The sequence below is a fragment of the Dermochelys coriacea genome, chromosome 6, assembly GCF_009764565.3.
Source record: "Dermochelys coriacea isolate rDerCor1 chromosome 6, rDerCor1.pri.v4, whole genome shotgun sequence".
Lineage (NCBI taxonomy): Eukaryota > Metazoa > Chordata > Testudines > Dermochelyidae > Dermochelys > Dermochelys coriacea.
Window position 1 is genome coordinate 4701326 of NC_050073.1, and position 23983 is coordinate 4725308.

Consider the following 23983-nt stretch of genomic DNA (forward strand, 5'->3'; position numbering starts at 1 on the left):
ACAGCCCTGCTCCCAGCCTCAGGGGCAGGAGTGGATGGATAAGGGAGCTGGCTTTCAGCACCCCCACTACTAAAAATGTTCCAGTGCCACTGGGTGCCAGGACACGCAGGCAGCCTGCCTTAGCCCCCCTGCTGCGCTGCTGATCAGGAGCTGCCTGAGGTAAGCCAGTGCCCCAGCCCTGAGGCCCCCCAAACCCCTCATCCCTGGCTTCACCCCAGAGCCCTCACCCCAACTCCCTGCCTCAACCTGCAGCCCCCTCCTACACTTCACATCCTCCAGCCTGGAGCCCCCTCCTGCACCCCATACCCCTCATTCCCTAGCCTCACCCAAGATCTGGCACCCTCAGTAAGAGCCCTCACCCCTTCCCGCACCCCAACCCCCTGCCCCACCCCAGTGAAAGTGAGTGAGGGTGGGGGAGAGCGAGCCACTGAGGGAGGTGGAATGTAGTGGGGGGCGGAGCCTCAGGGCTAGGGTGTTTGGTTTTGAACAACTAGAAAGATGGCAACCCTAGGGAGAGGGGTCTTATGCCAGGCTGTGGGGGTGGCACCATGTCAACGCTGTGGGCACAGGAATGTGTAAAGACCAGTTGGCCCTGCAACTTCCCTGGCTCAGGCAGTCCCAGGGTGGATCATCCCCAGCACTGGGGCCCCAAGTGCTTCCTGATTCAGCCCCTCCTGGAGCAGGAGCGGTGGCTTGTGACACATTTGCTCGGCCTTGGGCCTGCTCCCCAGACAGACACATGCTCAGAGGCAGAGGGAGACACACACAAAGACTCGCCTGTCCTGCTGCTCCTGCCCAGCGCAGGGCCTGCCAGGCATGGAGAGAGCAAAACTCCCAAGCTAATGGAAGGAGGCAGCCATAGCTGATCAAATGGCTTCCCCTGCTCCAGAAATTAGCTCCTAGCCCATTGCAAACAACCCTCCTCCTGCCACATGCCCCTGAGGCATCAGGATTTTAACAGAAACACAGCATCAACAAGGGGGAAACTGAGCCACGAAGAGGGAAGAGGCATGCATTATGAGACAGAGGAAAGACTAGGAACCCAGGCGTCCTGACTCACAGGCCATCCTCTGGTCTAACCCACAGATCCCTGCCTAGCACTGTGGCTAGAACCCAGGAGGGCTGTTTCCCAGTCCCCATTGCTTGAACCAGCCTGAATGTCCACCGTATCCTGGGGACCTGGCGGGGACTCGGCCAGAGGGGCAAGGTGGGTGGGGGGGTTTGACGAGGCAGCCAGCCAGCTTTGAGTCAGAGTCAATGAGCTCATGCTGAGAGGCTGGGCCCAGCCCTAAAGAGGCACTGCCAAACCTGGACCGGGAACTCACAGGTGTGCAGACAAACAAGCAGAGGGAGCTGGAATCCCAGGCCAAGACCTTGTCACCAGGTGAGACAATTCCCCATGGAGGTGGGTGTGGGTGTGTGTGTGGGGGGGCTCCTCCTTCCACCCCACCCCTTTCTTGTCCGCACAGTCCCCTCCCTAAGAGTCTGTTTTCCCCAGCAGAGATGGAGATGACTCTCCATCAGAGCCCACCCAGACAGTCCCTCTCACCTCCGAGGCTGGGTTGTCCCCCCCAGTGTACTCCCTCGGGCACACCAGATTTGCAGCTGCCCTGACGCTCTGGGATAGTTGCTCCCCTTAGCCCCCTCCTCTCGGCTAGAGGTTCACCCCTTTCCTAGGGCTGTGGCAGATGTTTTTTCAGCCAGGGCTGTTAGGTGTGGCCTGAGAGTCGCTGTCAGGACCTAGCTGGGTTTTAGAGGCACTGAGGAAATGTTACCAACAACGTGATTCAGAAGCCGGGGGCTGGTGTTTGCTCTGTGCTTGGAGCCGCCTTTAAAAATGGGAGGGGGAGGCGGGTTGGGTAATCTGTTTCACTGGCCCCAGGTATGTTGGTGAGAGAGACAAGCGACACAGAGCTCCTCTTCCATTCCAGGGAAGAGTCTGGTCCGTGAATGGTTCTCCCAGCCGGGGTTGCCAACTTTCTAATCAAAGAAAATGGAACACCCTTGCCCTGTCCGGCTCCTTCTGTGAAGCCCTGCCCCTTCTCCAAGGTGCCCTCCCCTGCTCACTCCATGCCCCCCTCCTCTGTCACTTGCTGTCCCCCACCCTTGCTCACTTGCTCATTTTAACTGGGCTGGGTAGCAGGTTGGGGTGCAGGAGGGGGTGAGGGCTCCGGGGTGAAGATGGGGATGAAGGGTTCGGGGTATAGGAGAGGACTCCAGGCTGGGGCAGGGGGTTGGGGTGTGGGAGGGGGTATGGCTCCGGGCACGGGCTCGGGGGTGCAGGCTCTGGGGTGGGGCCAGAAATGAGGGAGGGGGCTCTGGGCTGTGACAGGGGATTGTTGTGGGGGCTCTGGGCTGGGGGTGCGAGCTCTGGGCTGGGGCTGGCGATGAGGGGTTTAGGGTGCAGGAGGGGGTTTGGGGTGTGGGCTCTGGGTGGTGCAGTTCGAGGGGGCTCTGGGAGACTAACTGAGCCCAATGGCTTTAGTTAACATTTCCTGGAGATGGAGGAAGTAAGTACATACAGCTCCCAGAAAGCAGTGGCATGTTCCTCCGGCTCCTAGGTGGAGGGGCGACCGGGGAGCACTGCATGCTGCCCCTGCCTGCAGGTGCCCCCCTGAGTCCTGGCTCCGCAGCTCACATTGGCCACAGCTGCGGCTCCCCGGATTCACGCCCACTGCGGCTTCCCAGCTAATGGGAGCTGTGGAGCCGGTGCTTGGGGTGGGGGCAGCATGCGGAGTCCCCCTGGCTGCCCCTCTGCCTAGGAGCTGGACATGCTGGCCGCTTCTTGGGAACCGTGTGGAGCCGGGCAGGGAGCCTGCCTTAGCCCCGCTGCAGCTAGCTGGACTTTTAACGGCCTCGTCAGATGTGCATCAGGTTGCCAGAAAACCAGACACCTGGCAACCCTCGTCACCCTCGCTAAACAGGAGGAGGAGCAGATAGTTTAGCATAAGCAGTTAACGCCTGTGCTAAGGGACCATTCAAGGTGAAGTGGCCCGTTAGTGGGAGGGTGTTTGAAATGAGGCCAGAGAGAGAAAGAGAAATTAGACCTGGGGAGGGGAATTGATTGTGAACCAGAGACTGGGGGAGACTGGCTGGCTCAGCGTGGGGGATGAGACATGGGGCCTTCCCCCTCCCGGGGGCATTGAGGGATGGGGCATTGCTAGCTGAGGCAGCTGCTGCCCCTGGAAACTCAGGAATGTGCTGGGCCCTGGCATTCGGTGCCACACTCTCTCCCCTGGGAAGTTGGGGAATCCCCTGCAGGAAAACCAGGAGGGGGCCATGCACAGACAGCCCAAAATGGGGGCCCTGAAAAGAACAAGGGTGCCCAGCCCTGGGGCTCCTCCCAAAAGGAAAGTGGAGACCCAGGGGGCTGCTTCATCACTCTTTGCTCAGCACCCCCTCCTGGAGTTGCTGGGGACCCTGGCACCCTGATTCCCCTGCCCAAAGGAAGAGCTGGAAGCACACTGGGACTGCAGCAGCTGAAGCGGGGCAGGGCAGGACCGTGTGACTGTTCATGTCTCCGTCCTGTAGGTGCCCCCCATGGCTCGGATCCCAGTCCCACCCTGGAGGAGCCCTTGGTGCCCCGTGGGGGAGGAGATGGCACTCGGGAAACCCACAGGGGATGAGGCAGAGACTGTGGTGATGAACCAGGCGGTGACCTCACGACGTCAGCCACCCGCGCAGACCCTGCGTCATCCTGGTGCTGGAGGCTGGAATATAGCAAGGGAACAGGGCTGCGTCTTGGTGGCTGAGGTTCCTGAGAGCTGGGATATGGTGGGGGATAGGGCTGTGCCTTGATGCCAGGGGTTCCCAGAGTTGGGTATAGTGGGGCTGTATCTTGGTGCAAGAAGTTCCTGGGGGCTGGGATATAATGGGGGGGGGCACAGGGATCAGTTCTTGGCCCTACATTATGTAACATGTTTATGAATAGCCTGGCCCAAAACATAAACGCTTCACTGATAAAATTTGCAGATGACACAAAGATTGGGGGGAGCAGTAAATATAGAAGACGAGAAGTCACTGAGTCAGAGCAATCTGGATTGCCTGGTAAATGGGTTGCAAGCAAATATTGTGTGTTTGAATACGGTTGAGTCTCCATGTGTAGATCTAGAAACCCAGAATGGTAGAAAGGCCATGCTGAGAATGTGAACCAGGCAGAGAGCGCAGCGGCTGGGTGTGGGGTGGGCTGGGAGAAGACAGCTACCTTTTTCCGTAACTGGTGTTCTTTGAGATGGGTTGCTCATGTCTATTCCACAGTAGGGTCTGCGTGCTCGCCACATGCACTGGTGCCAGAAGTTTTTCCCCTAGCAGTACCTGTAGGGGGAGTACCACTGCGCCCCTGGAGTGGCGCCTCCATGGTGCGGTATTAGGGGAGCTGCACGCTCCCCCCACCCTCGGTTCCTTCTTGCCGGACAACTCCGACAGAGGGGAAGGAGGGCGGGGTGCGGAATAGACACGAGCAACACATCCCGAAGAACACCAGTTACGGAAAAAGGTCACTGTCTTTTCTTCTTTGAGCGATTGCTCATGTGTATTCCACAATAGGAGATTCCAGGCTATATCTGTTGGAGGTGGGTAGGAGTTCACAGATCCCCGAGATGGAGTACGGCCCCTGCTGAACCCGGCGTCATCCCTGCTTTGGGAGACAGTCGCATAGCGCAAGGTGAACATGTGAACAGAGGACCAGGCAGCGGCCCTACAGATGTCCTGATTTGGGCCGTGGGCCACGAAGGCAGCTGACGAGGCCTGTGTCCGCATCGAGTGTGCCTTCACGTTGGTGGCGGGGGAACTCCTGCCAGATCGTAACAGGTGCGGATGCACAAGGTGATCCAGCGAGAGAGGCGCTGGGTGGAGATCGACCACCCCTTCATGCGCTCAGCTGAAGCAGTAAACATTTGCGAAGACCTGAATGGCTTAGTCTGTTCCACGCAGAAAGCCAGCGCCCTATGCCCATTGAGGGCATGGAGGAGGCGTTCCTCATTGGGCGCGTGAGGCTTGGGGCAGAGGACAGGCAGTAAGATGTCTCCACCCATGTGAAAGGCGGAGATCACCTTAGGGAGGAACGCAGGGTGTGGGCGGAGCTGGACCTTATCCTTGTGAAAAACCGTGTACGGGGGTCCAGAGGTCAGAGCCCTGTGCTCTGATACCCGCTTGGCCGACGTGATGGCAACCAGGAAAGCCACCTTCCATGAAAGATGAGACCAGGAGCATGTGGCCAGAGGTTTGAAGGGGGGTCCTATGATACGGGACAACACCAAGTTCAGATCACTGTGGGACAGGGGGCCTAGCATATGGGAAAAGACGGTCCAGTCCCTTGAGGAACTGTCCGGTCAAAGTATGGAAGAACACCATACTACCCTGCACCGGCAGATGGAAGGCCAATATGGCCGCCAGGTGCACCCTGACCGAGGAGGGGGCCAGGCCCTGGGTCCTAAAGTGGAGGAGGTAATCCGGGATAAGCTGAATCGGGGTGGCTGTTGGGGAAACACACTGCTCGACAGCTCACCTGGAGAACCTGGACCACTTTGCCAAGTAGGCTTGGCATGTAGACAGCTGCTGACTTTCCAGGAGGATGTGTTGGACCCCTTCCGAACACGTCCGCTCCTCCCCAGCTAGCCATTGAGCAGCCACGCCGTGAGGTGGAGAGCCTCTAAGTTGGGGTGGAGGAGACAGCCTCAGTTCTGGGAGAGCAAGTCCAGGCGGAGAGGCAACGGCCGCGGTGGGGCTGCCACTAGGCTCATGAGGGTCCCATACCAATGCTGCCAGAGCCAAGTCGGGGCGATTAAAATGACCCGTGCCTTGTCTAACTTCACCTTCTCTAGGGCCTTGCTGATGAGGGGGAAGCGGGGGAAGGCATAGAAAAGCTGGCCTGACCACGGCAGGAGGAAAGCATCTGAGATAGCACCCCGTCCCAAACCCTCCCTGGAGCAGAACTGGGGGCAACGCCTGTTCTGCCTTGTCATGAAAAGGTCCACCTGGGGAATTCCCCATGCTTGGAAGGTCTGGTGAGAGACCACGCATGCTGGGAGAGAAATCCCTGCTCAAATGATTGGCCCGCGTGCTGCGGGCTCCCAGCAGATGGAAGGCCCTCGGGGAGATGTTGTGGGCTATACATAAGTCCCACAGTCTGAGGGCTTCTTTGCAGAGGGCCGAGGACCAGGTCCTGCCTTGCCTGTTGATGTAAAACTTCAAGGCCGTGTTGTCCGTGAGGACCCTGATTATCTTGCCCTGTACGTGTGAGCGGAAAGGCACACACGCCAGGCGTACCGCCGTGAGCTCCCTGATGTTTATGTGGAGGGACAACTCCGTGGTCGACTACAGCCCTTGGGTCTGAACTGTCCCCATATGGGCCCTCCAACCCAGGTCCGACATGTCTGACGCTAGCTCCAGTGATGGGGCTAAGTCCTGGAAGGGGACCCCTTGGAGCATGTTGCTTGGGGAGGACCACCACCGTAGGGAGGCGATCATTGGGTCGGGCTCGGTGAGAACTTTGTCCATACTGTCCTGGGCCTGGGAGAACTGTGATGCCAACCAAAGTTGGAGAGGCCTCATCTGGAGTCTGGCGTGGCGTACTACATACGTGCATGCCGACATGTGACCCAGGAGCTGTAGGCACACCCTGGCTGTTGTCATGTTGGAATTTCAAGACCAAGGCGATTAGCCCTTTCAGGGTCTCGAACCTGCCCGGCAGGAGGGAGGCTGTGGCCGTTGAGGCATCCAGGAGCACCCTGATGAACTCTATGCGCTGCACTGGAACTAATGTTGACTTGGCCTTGTTTACCAACAGACCCAGGTTGGCACAAGCGGACAAAAGGAGTGCCACGTGTTCCTGCACCTTCAACCAGGAGCTGCCCTTGACCAGCCAGTCGTCCAGGTAGGGGAAGATCTGGACTCCCCGGCGCCTGAGGTAGGCCACCACCACCGACATACGCTTCGTGAACACCCTGGGGGCAGTGGATAGGCCAAACGGGAGGACCGTGAGCCGATAGTGGTTCTGCCCCACTTGGAACTGGAGGAAGCACCTGTGCCCCTTGAATATATGAATATGGAAATACGTGTCCTGCAGGTCCAGGGCCGCGTACCAATCCCCAGGATCCAGGGAGGGTATGATAGAGGCCAGGGAGACCATGCGGAACTTGAGCTTGACCATGAACTGGTTCAGGTCCCACAGATCCAGGAGAGGCCTGAGATGCCCTTTCGCCTCGGGGATAAGGAAATAATGGGGGTAAAACTCCTTGCCCTTGAACTCCCCGGGCACCATTTCCACAGCTCCCAGATTGAGGAGCTGGCCCCCCTCCTGCTCCAACAGGTCCACATGTGATGGGTCCCCCAGACCAGCGAGGGATGGGGGGTGGTTGGGTGGGGGCGAGACAAACGGCAGCATGTAGCCCCGAAAGATGGTGTTGAGGACCCATTGGTCCGAGGTTAGTCGCGACCATTCCGAGAGGAAAGCACATGTGCGATTGCGGAAGGGAAGCTTTATTGAAGGGGGAGTTGCCCGGGTACACCCCGGCACCCCATCAAAAATGCCTTTTTCCCGCCTGCTTGCCCTTAGAAGGTCCAGGTTGCGGGGTAGGATGCAACTGCCATTGAGGGCGTCCCTTCCGATCCTTAGACCTGTTATAGGCGGGCTCATATCTAGGGCTGAGAAGCCTGGGCAGGGGCCTGCTGCGGCTTGAACTTGGCATTGGCCAGCGGTACGTAAAGGCCCAGGGTCTGCAAGGTTGCGTGGGAATCCTTCATGCCACGCAGCCTGGCGTCCATTTGTTCTGCGAACAGGGCCTTCCCATAAATCGGGAGATCCTGCGTAATTGACTGGGACTCCGTGGATAGCCTGGACAACAGGAGCCGCATGGATGCCGCTGAGGCCATGAATCGAGCAGCCGTGTCTGCCGCATCTGGCACCGCCTTTAAGGCAGCTTTGGCAGCAGCCGCACCCTCCTCCAGCAGCACCTTGAAGTCTGTCTTGTCTCGCTCCGGGAGGGAGACCTCAAATTTTGGCAGTGAGCCCCACAAGTTAAATTCGTATCTGCTCAGGAGAGCTTGGTGGTTAGCCACCCACAGCTGGAAGCTTGAAGATGAATACAGCTTCCTACTGAAAGAGTCCAATCTTTATTTTTGGGCATGGGAGCTGGTTGGCCCTGTCTCTCTCTCTGCTTGACAGATTTGATCACCAGGGAGTTGGGTGCCAGGTGGGTATAAAGGTATTCATGCCCTTTGGTGGGTACAAAATATTTGCGCTGTGCCTCCTTTGAAATGGGGGCCAGGGAAGCTGGCGTTTGCCACAAGACGGTTCGAAATGTTTGCCACCCCCTCGTGGAGGGGCAAAGCCACCCTGCCCAGCACCGGGGAGGACAGGACATTAAAAAGGGAGTCCAACAGTCCCTCCATCTCCTCTGCTTGGAGGTTAAGGCTCTATGCTACCCTTTTCAGAAGCTCCTGGTGTGCTCTGAAGTCCTCCGGTGGGGCCGCAACTGGGTCATCCGGAGCAGGGGAGGAGGCCAGCATGGAGCTCTGCCGGCACTGGAGGGTCCACCCCTTCGTTGGACTCCAGGCGTGGTGCCAAGGACGTATGTCCCACCGATTTAGCTCCCACCGGCCTAGAGAGCGAGGCCAACAGCGCCTCTGAAGCTTCAGTTACTGAGCAAGCCCCCACCTGGGGCTGCGTCTGAGGCCACAGTGCCCACTGGTGCCACTGCCCTTGCTGCGGCACCAGCAGCACCAGCTGGTCGGCTTGACTAGGCTGACCCAAGGAGGGGTGGCTGCAAGTGGAGGTCGGGCTGACAAGTGACCTGGTACTATCGCGGGAGTGGGAAGAATGGTGGTGCCTGGAGAGACGGTGTCCACGGGACCGCGACCCCGACTGTGAGGAGTGGTACTACTCATAGCTGCTGCTCCACGATCTGCTCCAACACGTGAATCTTTGACGGCACAGTGCCGGCGATCTATGCCTCGAGCTGCGGGGACGGTGTCTCGGCGGGGAGCGAGAGCAGGAGTCTGACCAAGAGCGGCACCGGCGCCCATGCTGTGACCGACTGCAGTAGCCCCGATGACTCGGTGACTGTCTGCAATGCCTTTCTCGGTCACGTCGGTAATCGCTCTGTGGTGTGGAAAGATGCCAGCAGCCCCGTTCGGACGGCACCCAACCAGGCAGTCTAGCGGACGTTGACGGCGATGCACGAGGACTGCATCCCGAATGATTGCTGGACGGCGAGCAGGGTCGGGAGCGGTCTCCTGACCAAGACCTGTGCCAAGCTGGGGGTGATTGTGGGGAGCCCAGCGGTGGTTTGCCTCTAGAACTGGGGCCCAACACCGGTGGCACCCCCGGTACCAGCATGGTCATGATGTCTCAAGCCGTTTGCAAGGCCTCCGGCATCCAAGGCATCCGGGCATCTGGAGAGGCCTGACCCGACGCGGCCGGGTTACTCCGCTCAACATGAGTCAGAGGCCTAGGGACCGGAAGGGAACGAGGCTGCCCAACATGGGTCTAGCCTCCGCCCCTACTTTCTCTCGATGCCACTGCGACAATGGACCTTTCCTCACCTTCTTGTGTCCCATAGATGGGGAACGGTGCCGGCTAGTGGAAGGCACCGAAGGGTCGCCGCGCTCCGAAGTCGCGGTGCCTGGAGCTGAGTTCCCGTGCCGGAGCCAGGGTTAGCGCTGACTCCATGAGAATGGCCCGGAGTCTAATGTCTTTTTCCTTTTTGTTCGGGGTTTAAAAGATCTACAAATCTTACAGCGGTCGCTGATGTGAGTCTCACCCAAACAGCATAGGCAATCCGCGGGCGGGTCGCTTTTTGGCATAGAACGCCTGCAAGCGTCGCATGACTTGAAGCCCGGGTCCCGGGGCATGCCCCAGCTCGTGTACTTTAACTGAACTGACTGAAAGAACTGACTAGCACTAAGCGAACCGAAAAGTTCTGGGGACGAGCTACAGGTAAGCTGGAGCAAAATAGTTCTGACGCACCTTCGCTGGCAGCAGGAAGGAACTGAGGTTGAGGGGAGCACAGAGCTCCCCTTGTACCGTGCCATGGAGGTGCTACTCCAGGGGGTGCAGCGGTGCTCCCCCTACGGGTACTGCTAGGGGAAAAACTTCTGGCACCGGTGCATGTGGCGAGTACACACACCCTACTGTGGAATACACATAAGCAATCACTCGAAGAAGAATGGTATGTAGAGCAGGTGGGGTGCAAGGCGAACGGGGAGGCTGGAGGCAGCATGTGTGGGGCACAGGGCAGATGAGGCAGGGTGGACAGGGACTAGAGTGGACAGGTTGGGTGCAGGAGGGCACATGGATTGCTCAGACGCACCAGGCTCTACGAGATATGGGAATAGGGAGAGGTGTGTATGTATATCTCACACACACGGAGAAGACTCTCAAGGGCATGGAGAGCCACCGTGTGCCAGGCTGTTACTCCACCAGCTGTACCATGTAAGGGCAGAGGGAGGGTGATGTGGAGTCACAAGATCTGTGTTCTGTCCTGGCCATTCATGTGCCAGACGCCCAGGGCTCCTGCTGTACCCCCAGGGCAGGTCCCAGGCCCATCCTGACAGGGTCTTTGAGCTCCAGCACCCCATCTCTCAGTAGTGAAGCCACGCTGCAGCCAGCAGAGTATTAGCAGTGATGCTACACCTTTTCAAACAAGGCAGTAGCTGTTAGTCACCTAGAAGCCAGCATAAGAAAGTCCTTAGGGCGGCCTGGACAAGTCAGGCTTCAGAGTCCCCACTGGAAGGAGCCATGGCCCCAATGCTGCCCTGCTCTTCTGAGATCCATCCTGGTTCCCTTCCCTGGCACCTTTTTCCTCGCTGCAAGTCATTTCCCCCCATGGCATCATGGCTCATCCTTTGCCAGCACAGGGTCTGCCCTTCAAAAGGTGTAGAATCCAGCCAGTCTGGGCTCAACTCAAACCCTAGCCCTGATCTCCCCTGCCCAGGGAGAACTCTTCCCCCCGCCCCCTCCCCCCCCAAGAGGTGGCTATACTAAGCGGGAAGAGGCCCTGAGTCAGCCAGATGGGTCATAAAAATAGCACAAAAAATTCCCACCCTCCTCAGCTGCTGTCATGCACCCAGCAGGGCCGTCGAAGGCATGAGGTGTCAGGTACCTATGGTTTCAGAGTAGCAGCCCTGTTAGTCTGTATTCACAAAAAAGAAAAGGAGGACTTGTGGCACCTTAGTGACTAACAAATTTGAGCATAAGCTTTCGTGAGCTACAGCTCACTTCATCCAATGAAGTGAGCTGTAGCTCACAAAAGCTTATGCTCAAATAAATTTGTTAGTCTCTAAGGTGCCACAAGTCCTCCTTTTCTTTTGTACCTGACTATGGTATCTTATCGGTACAGGGATGTATCAAGGGCACAGGAGGGTGCCAACCATGGGGCTGAGCCATACAGGGGCACAGGGAGGTGCGACAGCTATTGGAACCACGTGCGGTATCTTCGGGGAGCAGGGTAGTTCACGTTTAAAGCCTGAAAACCTCCCAAAAGCCACTACAGTGAGCTAGGCCAGACAGTATGAGGCACACAATGTTTACAGCCCTTTGTAGCAATACAGCTGATGAGTATGTGTGTGTCTCTGGCTCACTGGTCCATCCCTTCTCCCCTGCCCCCATAGGGTGGCCTCAATGCTTGCGAAGACTGTGGCCCACCAGCCTCCAAGACAGGCCATTCCTGGGATGGCAAGGAAACCTTTCAATACTTTTGTTTTTAAAAATATGTTTTCACTGTGTTGCTTTTGCCCTAAGAACACATGCAGTGGAGGGTCTTGGGCTGGAAGTGCCATCATGGGGCAAGGTAGATTCCCCATCCCTGGGAGTCCTCAGAGACAGAGGGGATGGGCCTCTCTCCAAGAGACTGACGGGAATGGGGCTGGTTAGAGACAGAAGGGACAGGATGAAAGTCTTTAAAATATTGATGGGTTGAGAGTAAGGGAGGGTCTGTTTCCCCTGACTTACAACACAAGAACATGGGGACAATGAATTACAGTAAGAGGAGTTCAAAACCAAGCAAAGGAAATCCTTTTCCATACACTGAGATTAGCCTGCAGAACTCACTGCCACATGATAAGGGCAACATCAAGGCTTTGAGGCCTGCTAAAGTGATCGGTCATGTCTATGGATAACCGAACAGCCAGAGTTAGTGTAGCTCATGCTAATACTGGTGGGGATATTACATCGCTTCTGGCTGAGCCTGAACTGATCTTTAATTCTTTGATCTCAGGGTACAAACCTAAAGCAGGGTCAGATTATCCTACATCTGCTATTAGGAGGTTCTCACATCTTCCTCTTAAGTGGCTAGTACTGGGTGCTGCCAGATGGGATACTGGGCTAGATGGCCATTGGCTCTGAGCCAGTCTGGCCGTCCCTACGTCCCTTCTTAAAGAGATGCTCTAGCTTGGCCACCAGATACAGGGTTCAACCCTGGAATCATGACCTGGGATACTCCAGATGGGGCTGTTTTATGGATTCCAAGTCCAGAAGGAGCCCCACAGAGCATCTGGTCTGACTCACTGTAGAGCACACCCCGTTCCCCATGCTGAGCCCAATGGTTTTAGTTAGCCCAAAGCATTTCAGTTCTCTTCCGAGCCACAGAGAACCTGGGGAGGGGAGAGACAACTGAAGTGCCACCAGCGCGCAAGCCCTTTGAAATGGCATGACCCCAGTGTGTGAGCATGTCACGCTGCAGTTGAAGGTCTAGACAATCACAGCCACAAGGGAAGGCAGAGAGAGTGGATGGGAGATGGGAGGGTGCAGGAGCAACAAACAACACTGCAGAGGCCGGGGCTGTGCTGTCGGTTTTTCTTTTTTTTTTAAACACTTTATTCATAGCATTATTCTGAAGAAAGATTACATCGGACCTCTGTACACGTTCTGAACATGCTTCAGTAGGAAAGACAGCTCCATGGGAACACCTCCCCCCCAGTCCCAACACCCCCTGCTCCCCAACCACACGCTCCCCCTCCCAACCCCAGAGAACGGCTGCCGCCCCCAGTCCTGCCGTGGAGGGGGGAATGGTGTGCTCCCCTATACAAAATAACCTTTGCATAGATTATGTTCAAAAGAACCTATTTTACAACAAGGGCTGTACATAAAGAGAAAGGTGGGTGGCTTGTGTGTCGGGGGGGTCCAACCAATCAGAGCCCCAAGAGTCCTTGGAGCTGTGAGTCTGAAATGTACATAATTAAAAAGAGGACAATTTCTCCTGTGTGTGTTGGGGGGCCGCTGCACCCCGTGTTCCAGTCTGTCCCCAGCGGCCAGATGTGGCTGCCCCAGCCTGACAACCTGGCTCCTGCATGGAAGAGCAGGAAGGAAATCGAGAAGAATCCCAGGCAGGAGTGAGAGGCCGCGAATTTGGTCTCGTCAGTTAAAAACCAACCCAAGCTAGTTAAAAAGAACAGGTGAGTTTTTAGAAATTGGGGGGAGCTCCCTCCATTGGGGGGGCAGGAGGGGGTATTTGAACCAGCCCTGGATGGGCAAGAGGATAGAAATAAAAAAGGGTGTGAAACGCCTGGGCCAATCCAGCCAGAGCCCTGGGCTAAGCCCATGGCTGGAACCAGGAGGAGCCGCGTACACCACCCGCCTTGGTTGGCGCCCTGCCTGCTCTATGATGCCAAGGAGCAGAGCCCTGTTCCCTCACAGGACGCGTCCTCCCCAGGGCCGGAGCAGCAGGATCACCCCAGGCTGCCGAGACTTGCAGCTGGGTTAGCTTGTGCCCAGAGCCAAGCGTGTGTCGGGGCCAGGGGAACCGGACAGCCGTGCCACCAGCCCCTCCCGCGTTCAAGTAGTGGTTTAACAGTCCAGACGGGGATGGCAGAGATGTGGGAAGCCCAGAGCAGTCTGGTCTGCTGCCCGAGAAGGGTGGGATGGGGTGGGTGGGTAGGCGAGCTCCGATCTATCCCAAGGGGAAGTGACTCTGGCATCTCCCAGGCTGTGGTCACGTTTTGGGCTTGCGGCCTCTGATACTTAGTGAGGAGGTAACCATGGCGGCAGGAGCAGCGGTGGCCGAGGGAGTGGGAGCTCCAGCCACCCCCCCCGCCGTGGTGCCGGTGGCCGAACGGGTGTTGCCGGCTGGGGTGGCGGCGGCACTTCGCAGGACGCGGTCGGCCGAACTGCCTCGGGGGCATGGCCGCCTCCTGCCGCCGGTGGCTCGGCCTGCATGGCGGCGGCGGCGCTTGGGCCGCCGCTCACCCTCCTCGCCGCTCAACTCTGCTGATGACTCTGACTCGCCGCCCCCGTCGTCCTCCGATGAGCCGGCAGCCCCAGGGCACTTGCCACCCTCTGACAAGCACCCCCGCTTGCGCCTCTGATGCTCCTGCTCCAGCGGTGGCACCAAGCTGCCAGGGCGCTGGCGGGTGGAGCGGGCCGGGGTCTGCTCGGAGGTGCTGCTCTCCCCTGACGAGGTGCCGTCCGGCTCCGGCTTAGAGGCAGCACTCTGGGATGGGAGCAGGGCCGAGCACTCACTGCCCGACTCCAGCTTCTCTTCCTGCCGGAGACGGGCCAGCCGGGTGAGTGGCCGGGCCTCCTCGCCATCCGACGAGCTCTCGCTGGGGGCCTGGCCAGGCTCTTCCTTCCTCCTCCACCTCCTCTTGCGGCCAGGTGGGGGTGGCTCCTTCTCGGCAGAGGTATCGCGGTCCGAGGTTGAGCCAGGGCGGGGGGCTGCTGTCTCCACGCGGGGGGAAGCTGGGTTCTTAGGGGGCCGGCCCCGCTTGCGCTTGGGGGGTGACTCAGTGCTGGGAGTGGCAGGGGCCCAGTGTGCCTTGGGGGGCCGGCCCCGCCGGCGCTTCTCCAGGGGGGAGTCATTCTCACTGCTCTCTGTCTTGCTCCTGGGTGAGGCTGGCTCAGGGGCCTTGGGCTCCAGCTTCTGGGCACGTGGCTTCAGGGTGCCAGGCGGTGGCCGTGCCTCCCCCTTGCATGGCTGCTTCAGGGTTTTGGATGAGGATGGCTCGGGAGTCTTGATCTCTGGCTTCCTGATGCGGGGCACATTGGTGCCGGGTGGTGGCTGTGCTTCCCCCTGGCTTGGCTGCTCTGGAGACTTGTTCTTGGGGGGCCGGCCCCGTTTACGCTTGAGGGGCGGTGGGGGCAGGCTGGGGGGCAGCTCCAGCCCAGATCCCTCGTCTCCCCTCTCCTTGGCAGCCCGGCTCTCCAGCTCAATCCTGCGGCGGGCGGGCAGGTCACGGAGCAGCGGCAGCTCCTTGCTGGAGGGGGACAACTCCAGCTCAGAGATGCTGTGGGCCGAACTGCTGCTGGGGCTCACCACGGTGCCGCCAGTGGTGTCCAGCTTGTGGATGCGGTTGCGCCGGCGTCGGATCAGCTCTTTCTCCTCCACCACAGTAACCAGGCGGCCTGGCAGCTTGCGCAAGACCTTGGCAGCTGGGCCGTCCTGGCCCTGGTGGTTCTGCCGGATCTCTACGTCAGCGCTGGTGCGCCGGCGCGGTGTTTTGGCCGGCGATGGGCTGTCCGAGGAGGAGGTCGTCCCTGGCTGCATTTCCCCGAGCCCCAGGGAGGCGGTGTTGGCTGCACTCACTCCGTCTGAGTGTTTGGGCTTGTCTTCCCGGTCCTCCAGCCCCCTCTTGGACACCACCTTCAGGCTGCTGCTGCCACCAGTGGTGATCTCCAGTGGCTCCATGGCACCCTGGGCCAGCTCCCTGGGCTGGGGCTCAGCCAGGCTATTGGAGAGAGGGCAAGGCCGCTCTAGCCCGTTGTGCTCCTTGCTGGGGGGCAGCGTTTTCAGTCGAGGCAGGGAGTTGGCAGCCTCCACGGGCTGGTTCAGGTAGCCCGTGTGAGACCAAGCTGGCAGGGGCTCCGCCTCTCCTGGCACTTTGTCCTCTGTGGTAGAGAAAGGCTCAGCAGCAGGCGGTTCGACCCCTGTCCTAGCAGCACTGTGGGCACGCGTCTCTGGTGGGAGCTCTGCTGCGGGCCCATCGGGTGCCTGGCTCTCTGGCACCTCCAGGGTACCTCTAACTGGCTCTCCCCTCTTCACATCCACACTGTCCAGCTCCACTGGGCATCGGGACAGCTCTCCAGCTACCTCAGCTTTGCTCAAAGATCCCTTGGCTTCTTCAGGCGGCTCCTCCCCAGAGGCTGGTGTCTCCGGGCTTGGCACCGGCTTGTCGGGGGCTGGGATCTCCAGGCTGCAGGGGGCTGGTAGGGGAAATTTCTCTGAGGCAGAAGATGGCTCCGCACTTCCCATCTTCGCCCCCGTCGTGAGCTCCATGGATCCCAGCACTTTTTCCCAAGTGGGTGGAGGTTCCACCCTCAACACATGCTCAGCAGGGAGCTTCTTCGAGGCTAGCTCCCCTGTGGGTGCTGTGCTCTCATACACTAGCAGGGCCGGCGCCCCCAAGATCTCAGCAGCTGGGAGCATTGGCTGGGAAGTCTCCTCTCTGGCAGGTGCTACCTCAGGTCTTAGCTGGAGGAGCTTCGCACCAGCCGCTGGTGCCTCAGGTCTCAGGTCCTGCTCCCCAGCAGGAGGTGCCTCTGGTCTGAGTGGGGCCGGTCGGGGCACCCTGTCCCCAGGACCTGGAGCATCTGTTCTCGAGGGGGCGCTCCGCAACACCCGCTCCAGGGCAGCCAAGGGCTCTGCTCGCTGCGGGGCGCCTCGTAGCACCCTGTCCCCGGGGACTGGGGTGTCTGTTCTCTGAGGGATGGCTCGGAGCACCCGCTCTATGGTGGCTGGGGGCTCGGCTCTTTGGGGGGTGCCTCGCAGCACCTTGTCTCCAGTGGCAGGGGGTTCAGGTCTTTGTGGGGAGGTCCGGAGCACCCTGTCCCCGATGAAGGGGGCCTCTGTTCTGTGAGGGATGGGCCGCAGCACCCTCTCACCAGCCCCTGGAACCTTGGTCCCTGACTCCTCCCTCTTGGCCACGGCCTTGCGGGTCGGAACCGGCATCTCGTCCCGCACCAGGTCCCTGCGGATGGCTGCGCCACGCGTGTGCTGTGCCACCAGGGACAGGTGGTCTTCTGCCTCCTCGGCCTCCAGCCTGGCATGATGGCCCCGGAGGTGGCGCAGGCTGGGGAGCCGGGCCTGGGGTGACTCTGTGTCCACTCCATCTGCCTCGCGCAGAGAGAGGCGAGTGCCCCGCAGTCGCTCACTCATGCGTGTGCCAGTGCGCTCTGGCCCTGCACGGCTGGGCACCTTGGCCTTCTTGCTCTTTTTGATGTAGCCTTCCTCACTGAGCCGACCCTCCTCCTCGTCGTCAGGCAGCTTGAACACCACCTCATCCTTGGCCTGGTCTATGTCCTTCCGGGCGGCCTCCACCTGCTCCTATAAAAGGAAAGAGACAGTGGTCATCTGCCAAGCAACCACAGAGCACCTGGTCTGGGCCAGGGGGACAAGGAGGGGTGGGATACTTGGCCAGATGGACCCATTGGCTTGATCCAGGGCAGGATATTGGGCTAGATGGGCCTATGGGTCTGAGCTAGGGCAGCAGGGAGGGGGCAGAGTACAGGGATTGAGGGTTCTATGGGTCTCATCCAGGGCGGGATATGAGAGGGGTGTTTGTGCCTCGATGGTTCCGTGGCCGTGATACAGGGGGCTAGATAATCCTGTGGGTGTGATCTCGGGTGGCAAGAGGGACGGGACACTGGGCTAGATGGGCCCTGGGTGTGATCTGGGGTGACGAGGGGGATGAGATACTGGGCTAGATGGACCCCTGGGTGTGATCTGGGGCAGGGGGACTGGATACCGGGCTAGATGGGCCCCTGGGTGTGATCTGGGGCAGGGGGACTGGATACCGGGCTAGATGGGCCCCTGGGTGTGATCTGGAGCGGCAGGGGGGACAGGATACTAGATGGGTTTACACAGTGCCTCAGTTCCCTGTGGCCACCCCGTACCCCATCCAGCTGGTGCCTGTTTGTCATCTCCATGAAAGGTCATAAGCCCAGGGGAGTGGGGCTCACAACAGCCTGGGAGATGGTTGCTGTGCGGCCACACCACTGAAGCTGCGTTGCATGGGGGGAGCCACGCGCTTGAGGTTTGGAGGTGCTGCCGAAGCCAAGGCAGTGGACAAAGCTACTCTGGCCAGCCAGGATGAGATCCCGCACTCGGCCCCAAGCGATGAAGGGATTAAAGGGGGCCGCATTTACCTCTGCCTGCTTCAGCTCCTCTCTGCTGATGTCCTCCAGAGAGGCCTCCAGGAAGTTCATGGCATAGCGTTCAATGGGGGTGAGCTGCGAGGGCAGGAGATGAACAGGAGTTACCAGAGAGATTTGGGAAGTCAGGACTCCTGAGTTCTAGCCCCAGCTCTGGGAGGGGAGTGGGGTCTACTGGAGTAGAGCAGCAGAAGGCTGGGAGTCAGGTCTCTTGGGTCCTATTGCACATAAAAGAGCCCTGAAACGGTGGGCCCATAGAATTGGCTAAACCCAGGGCGCAGGGACTGCTGGAAAAGCTTGCGAGATTCTGAACCCACCCACTGAGAGCAGGGCTCATTCCCTCCAGCAGGTGGCAGCAAGGACCCAGCCACCCACCCCCTTCCCATGGTACAATGCTCCCCCAGCTGAGATACACTAGGGTTCGCTGTGCGGCAGGGTAGGAGCAAGGGGAGTGATGCAGTGTGGAGCTCTTTCTAGCCAATCTGCCTCTGCCTCTGCCCCTGCCCCTGCCCTGCACCTGCTCCATGAGCGAGGCGATCTCCTGCTCCGCCTTCGACATCTCCTCCTCCTCCTCCTTGCTGGGCCGCTCATCCGCGTCCAGAGGGATGTTCTCGTTGAACTCGGCCAGCTCTGCCACCTGCTCGGCCTTGGCCTGTGTGGCCGCCCGGATGTCCTCAGGGTCCTCGGCCTTGCACAGCGCCTGCCGGCCAGACACACTTCTCTCAGTGGGTGGGGAGGCAGAGCTGAGGGAAATCCAACCCTCCCCGTGGCTGGGTGGGGCTTACCTGCTCCAGGATCTGGGTCTGCTTGTTGGCCATGGGATCCTCCTCATCCTCCTGTGCCATAGTGAGGACCTCCCCTTCCTTCTTGGCTGGCTCGTCCAAGGGCATTTCGAAGAGTTCCCGGATGGTTTGCTGAGGGGCAGACACACCCAGGTTAGGCATAGATACCCCCGGGTTACACTAAGCAGTGACCTGTTTGAGTGAGGGGCTTTGTAAGAGCAAGAACGATGTACTCAGCCAGATTTCTGGGATTGGAGTCTCTCAGATCGAGGAGATCGGGCTTGGTCAGGACTCCTGGGTTCTCTCCCCAGCTCAAATTCAATGTTGATGAATGCAAAGTAATGTACATTGGAAAACAATCCCATCTACGCATATAAAATTATGGGGTCTAAATTGGCTGTTACCACTCAAGAAAAATCTTGGAGTCATTGTGGATAGTTCTCTGAAAACATCCACTCAGTGTGCAGCGGCAGGAGTCAAAAAAGCAAACAGAATGTTGGGAATCATTAAGAAAGAGATAGATAACAGGACAGAAAATATCATCTTGCCTCTATATAAATCCATGGTACGCCCACATCTTGAATACTGTGGGCAGATGTGGTCGCCCCCATCTCAAAAAAGATGTATTGGAATTGGAAAAGGTCAGTAAAAATTATTAGGGCTGCTGTATGAGGAGAGGTTAATAAGACCGGGACTTTTCAGCTTGAAAGTTGGGACGACTAAGGGGGGATATGAGAGAGGTCTATAAAATCATGACTGGTGTGGAGAAAATAAATAAGGAAATGTTATTTACTCCTCCTCCTAACACAAGAAATAGGGGTCAACAAATGAAATTAATAGGCAGCAGGTTTAAAACAAACAAAAGGAAGTATTTCTTCACACAACGCAAAGTCAACCTGTGGAACTCCTTGCCAGAGGATGTTGTGAAGGCCAAGACTATAACAGGGTTCAAAAAAGAATTGGATAAGTTCATGGAGGATAGATCCATCAATGGCTATTAGCCAAGATGTGCAAGAATGGTGTCCCTAGCCTGTGTTTGTGAGAAGCTGGGAATGGGCAACAGGGGATGGATCACTTGATGATTACCTGTTCTGTTCATTCCCTCTGGGGCACCTGGCATTGGCCACGGTCGAAAGATGGGATACTGGGCTAACCGGACCTTTGGTCTGACCTAGTATGGCCACTCTTATGTTCTGTTCTGGAAGGGAAGTGGGGTCTGTTGGGTTAGAGCAGGGGGTACTGGGAGTCAGGACTCCTGGGGTCTCTCCCCAGCTCTGGGATGGGAGTTGGGTCTGGTAGGTTGGGAGTGCTGGGAATCACTAATCCTGGGTCCCAGCAGGGAGTTTCAGCTTTCAGCCCATGACTTAGCTGGTCAGCAAGGGATGCAATGCAGCAGGGAGTGTGACTGCTGCAGCAGGGCCAGGTACCTGTTTGAAGTAAGCTGTGGTGAAGTTCCCGCCCTCAATGGCCATGTCTCCCAGCATCCTCTTCTGATTGGCCTTCTTCAGGATGTTCTCCTCCACTGTCCGTTCGCTGATCAGCCTGCAGGGGGAGGCAGAGAGGCAACTTACCCTCTGGGGCAGGGTCAGCCACACAGAGTGGGAGGGGAGGGGACAGGCACTGCACAGGCTCCCTCTGCTGGACAGGAGGAGTCAGAGCAGGTGACACGGCGCATGGCCGACCTGTAGATGTGGACATCGCGGGTCTGGCCGATGCGGTGGCAGCGGTCCTGGGCCTGGGCGTCCATGGTGGGGTTCCAGTCGCTGTCGTAGAACACCACAGTGTCAGCGCCCGTCAGGTTCACCCCCACGCCTCCGCTGCGTGTCGACAGGATGAAGCAGAAGATGCGCTTGTCAGCGTTGAAACGCTCCATCAGCGCCTGTCGGGGAGGAAGCCACAGTGAGGGGTAGCAGACAGGAAATGGGGCTGGCGGGGTCTAGAGTTTACAGCTGCGGGGCTGGGAGTCAGGACTCCTGGGTTCTGTCCCGAGCTCTGGGAGAGGAGTGAGGTGGATGCATAGCAGAGGAGGCCTACTCAGAGGAGTCCCTAGTTGGCTGCTGAGGCAACCCCCACGACATGTGAGTGCAAGAACAAGGTGGCAGCCGGCGATACCTGTCTCTGCTCCACGCGGGTGCTGCCGTCCAGGCGCAGGTAGATGTGCCCATGGTAGTTGAGGAACTGCTCCAGCACGTCCAGCATGCGGGTCATCTGGGTGAAGATGAGGACCCGGTGCGCCCCGGCCTTCAGCTGTCGCAGCAAGAGGTCCAGGGTCTGAAGCTTCCCTGCAGGAAGGAACAGGGATGGTGACCAGGCCAGCCAGGCAGGAGTGAGGACCAAGAAGAGCCTGGCCTCTCTGCTTCTCCCTCAGCCCCTGCCTGTCTCTGAGTGTCTCTGCCCAGCCTCCCTGCTTCCCACCCCTCCCCTGGATCGGCCAGGGGCCCAGCTAGCCATGACCCCCACTGCCCAGCCCACCCACATACCGCAGTCGTACTGGATGAGGCGCAGGTCGGGGAACTGGGTGCGCATGTTGCAGACGATGCGATGCAGGCCGCTGGCACAGGGTGAGATCTCCCGCCGCAGCGTCTCCTTGAAGATGGCCTGGTGGAGCAGGAGTGACGGGGGCGGGTGAGAGGTGTGAATGGTGATGGCAGGTGCCTCCACGGGAGGCATAGCAAAGATGAACCTGCAGATACAACGGGCATGGCTGAGGGTGCGAACAGCCAGGGCACAACAGCAGGCCAGGGGGACGAAGGACGCGCCTCCACAGTTGTCAGCTCCGGGAGGGGAGTGGGTTACAGTGGGGTGGAAAAGGGGCCTGGGAGTCAGGGCTGCTGAGTTCCAGCCCCAGGCCTGGAATGGGGCAGTTGGGTCTGGGAGCCAGGACTCCTAAGTTCGAACCCCAGCTCCCCAAGGCAGCTGCACAGATCCCCGTTCCTCACTGAGGGGCCCAGCCACACCGCCGGGAGGCGTTACCTCTCAATGATGTCTGCCAACTGCTCAACCCTCTGCTGGGGGGTCAGGATGGCCTGGGCAACAGCTGTGGCCCGCTGCCAATACATCTCTAGGTGCTGGGGGTCCTGATGCACCTGCGCCATGTAGCAGTGGCTGTAGCTGGCCCCCCTCCAGCCATCCAGCTCTGGTGCCACTTCCTGCCCCTCCTCCTCCTGCTCCCGAGGGGGGCTGGGTGGGAAGAGGGTGCAGAGGCGCAGCACCTCGGTGCCATAGATGGGGGCCAGGTTGCAGTGCTGCTCGTTGAGGCGGAAAAGCCGGTCCAGGCGCTCCTCCTTCTGCTTCTTCCGCTTCTCTTCAAGTGATTCCTGCCACCGGGACCACACAGATGGACAGACGTCAGTGTTAGTGATGGGACGCCCCCCCGAGCTGCCTTACATCTGAGATCCCAGCCCCACCCCCCAAGATCCTCTCCCCTCCATCCGGACCAGTCTGGGCTAGCATAGCTCCCACCTTTTCTGAGATCTTCTCCCCAGCCCAGCCGGTCCAGATCCTTCTTCTCCCCCTTTCCAGGTCCAGTCCTATCCCTGCCCCACTGCCCTGAGATCCTCCTCCCCATGGACTATCCCAGCCCCTCCCTGCCCGATCTGACCCCGTCCCCTCTTCTTTCCCCCAAGCCCAGTCCCCCCGCACATTCACTCACCAGATAGAAGGGTGACCGGGGCGGGGGAGGGGGCTGCCGTCTGTGCCGTGGGGCCCGTGGCGACGGGGGAGGCGGGGTGGGCGTGGTGGAGCGTAGCATTAGTGTCTCGGGTTCTTCCTTGGGCACTGGGCTGGGTGCGGCTGCGGGCCGAGGAGCCAGTGTGGGGCAGACAGCAGCAGCAATGGTGGTGGCAGGGGGGATGGGGAGAGGGGCCGCCGTGGCAGGAGAAGGTGGAGCTGGTGCTGGAGCTGCAGAGGAAGGCCAAGTGGGGTTAGTGAGAGTCCTAGGGCACAACGCCCCGTCTAGGAAGGCAAAGCTGACCCGCTTACCCGACTGCTCCATGCTGGGCACTTGTGCCTGTACCACTCGGATCATGGGTCGCACCAGGGCCTGCAGTGGGGTGGGTGCCCGCACCGGAACCAGTGGCTGAGTGGGCAACCGCACGGGCGGCATGGGTGCCACAGGGAGCTGGGTTCGCTGTGCCATCAGGGCGGTCGGCAGGCTCGGCAGGGTGGTGGCTGTGGCTGGGCGTGGAGACTGCTGTAGGGTTGGGGCAGGCACCAGGCCGTCCCGTGGGGCCTGCCGCACTACGATCTTCACCACACCAGAGCTGTTCACCATGGAGGAGGGCACTGGAGAGGAGGAAAGCAGGGTTAGAGGCTGGCAGACATCTTCACACCCACACTAACCACTGGACCCCACTCCCTTCCCAGAGCTGGGGACAAAACCTAATTTCCAGCCCCTTCTGCCCTAACCCACTAGCTCCGTCCCGCTCCCAGAACTGGGGATAGAACCCAGGAGTCCAGCCTGCCGCTCGCCCTGATCTGCCCCCTGGCCACTGACACTCACCTTGCGTGGCAGCTATGGGGACGCTGATGGCTGCTGAAGTGGTGGCTGCCGTGGTGGCAGAGGCTGGGGCGGGCAAGATGGTGGTGGGCTGGGGGCCTGACATGGCCTGCACCCCGCCCTGCACCTGTCCTCCCTGCTGGGTCATGGCCTGGATGAGAGCCACCTGGGCTGGCTGGCTGATGATGTGGTGCTGCCCCCCGGCAGAGACTAGGTGAACTACATTCCCTACAGGGGAGAAAGCATGAACAGCTGGGCTTCCCCACCAGTGCACGCCCACCCCGTCCCCGTCCCCGTCCCCTGTGCGCCCCCCTGCAGCGCCCCGGCCGGGCTGGCATTGGGGCCTTACAGCAGGGTCAGGCTTGGAGTTTTGCTCTCTCCCTCGGGTCAACAGGCGCCTCACGGGCAGAGACGGCTGGAGCTTAGAGGGATCCCACCCTGGCCGTCTGTCCTGCCATGCCCCAACACTCCCTTATGGTGCCCCTCCGCTGCCTGCCCACCACCACTGCCCCTCGGTTCCCCACTCCCCACCCCACTGGCATCCCTCTGTGCACCGCTGCCCACCCCACTTCACCAGCGCCACTCTGCTTGCCCCAGGGCTCCCCACCCCACCGGTGCCTG

General features: G+C 59.4%; 2 protein-coding genes across 8 annotated transcripts in view; both read right to left on the minus strand.

Annotated features, from left to right (window-relative positions):
- Nucleotides 1–23983, minus strand: part of LOC119856526 (zinc finger protein 572-like) — a 568866-nt gene that overhangs the window by 405693 nt on the left and 139190 nt on the right. The gene's annotated exons all lie outside the window — the stretch shown is intronic.
- The window catches only part of LOC119856487 (Snf2 related CREBBP activator protein), a 30040-nt gene continuing 19676 nt past the window's right edge, over nt 13620–23983 (minus strand). For all 6 annotated transcript variants that reach the window (XM_043517208.1, XM_043517207.1, XM_043517206.1 and 3 more), the window contains exons 23-34: nt 23366–23590; nt 22846–23148; nt 22517–22764; nt 21838–22181; nt 21345–21547; nt 20977–21146; nt 20547–20743; nt 20292–20406; nt 18868–18996; nt 18600–18782; nt 18077–18160; nt 13620–17255 (exon numbers count right to left, since the gene is read on the minus strand). In XM_043517208.1, coding sequence (XP_043373143.1) covers nt 13929–17255; nt 18077–18160; nt 18600–18782; nt 18868–18996; nt 20292–20406; nt 20547–20743; nt 20977–21146; nt 21345–21547; nt 21838–22181; nt 22517–22764; nt 22846–23148; nt 23366–23590 — 5528 coding nt within the window. In that variant the 3' untranslated portion in view covers nt 13620–13928. The remainder of the gene's footprint in view (nt 17256–18076; nt 18161–18599; nt 18783–18867; nt 18997–20291; nt 20407–20546; nt 20744–20976; nt 21147–21344; nt 21548–21837; nt 22182–22516; nt 22765–22845; nt 23149–23365; nt 23591–23983) is intronic.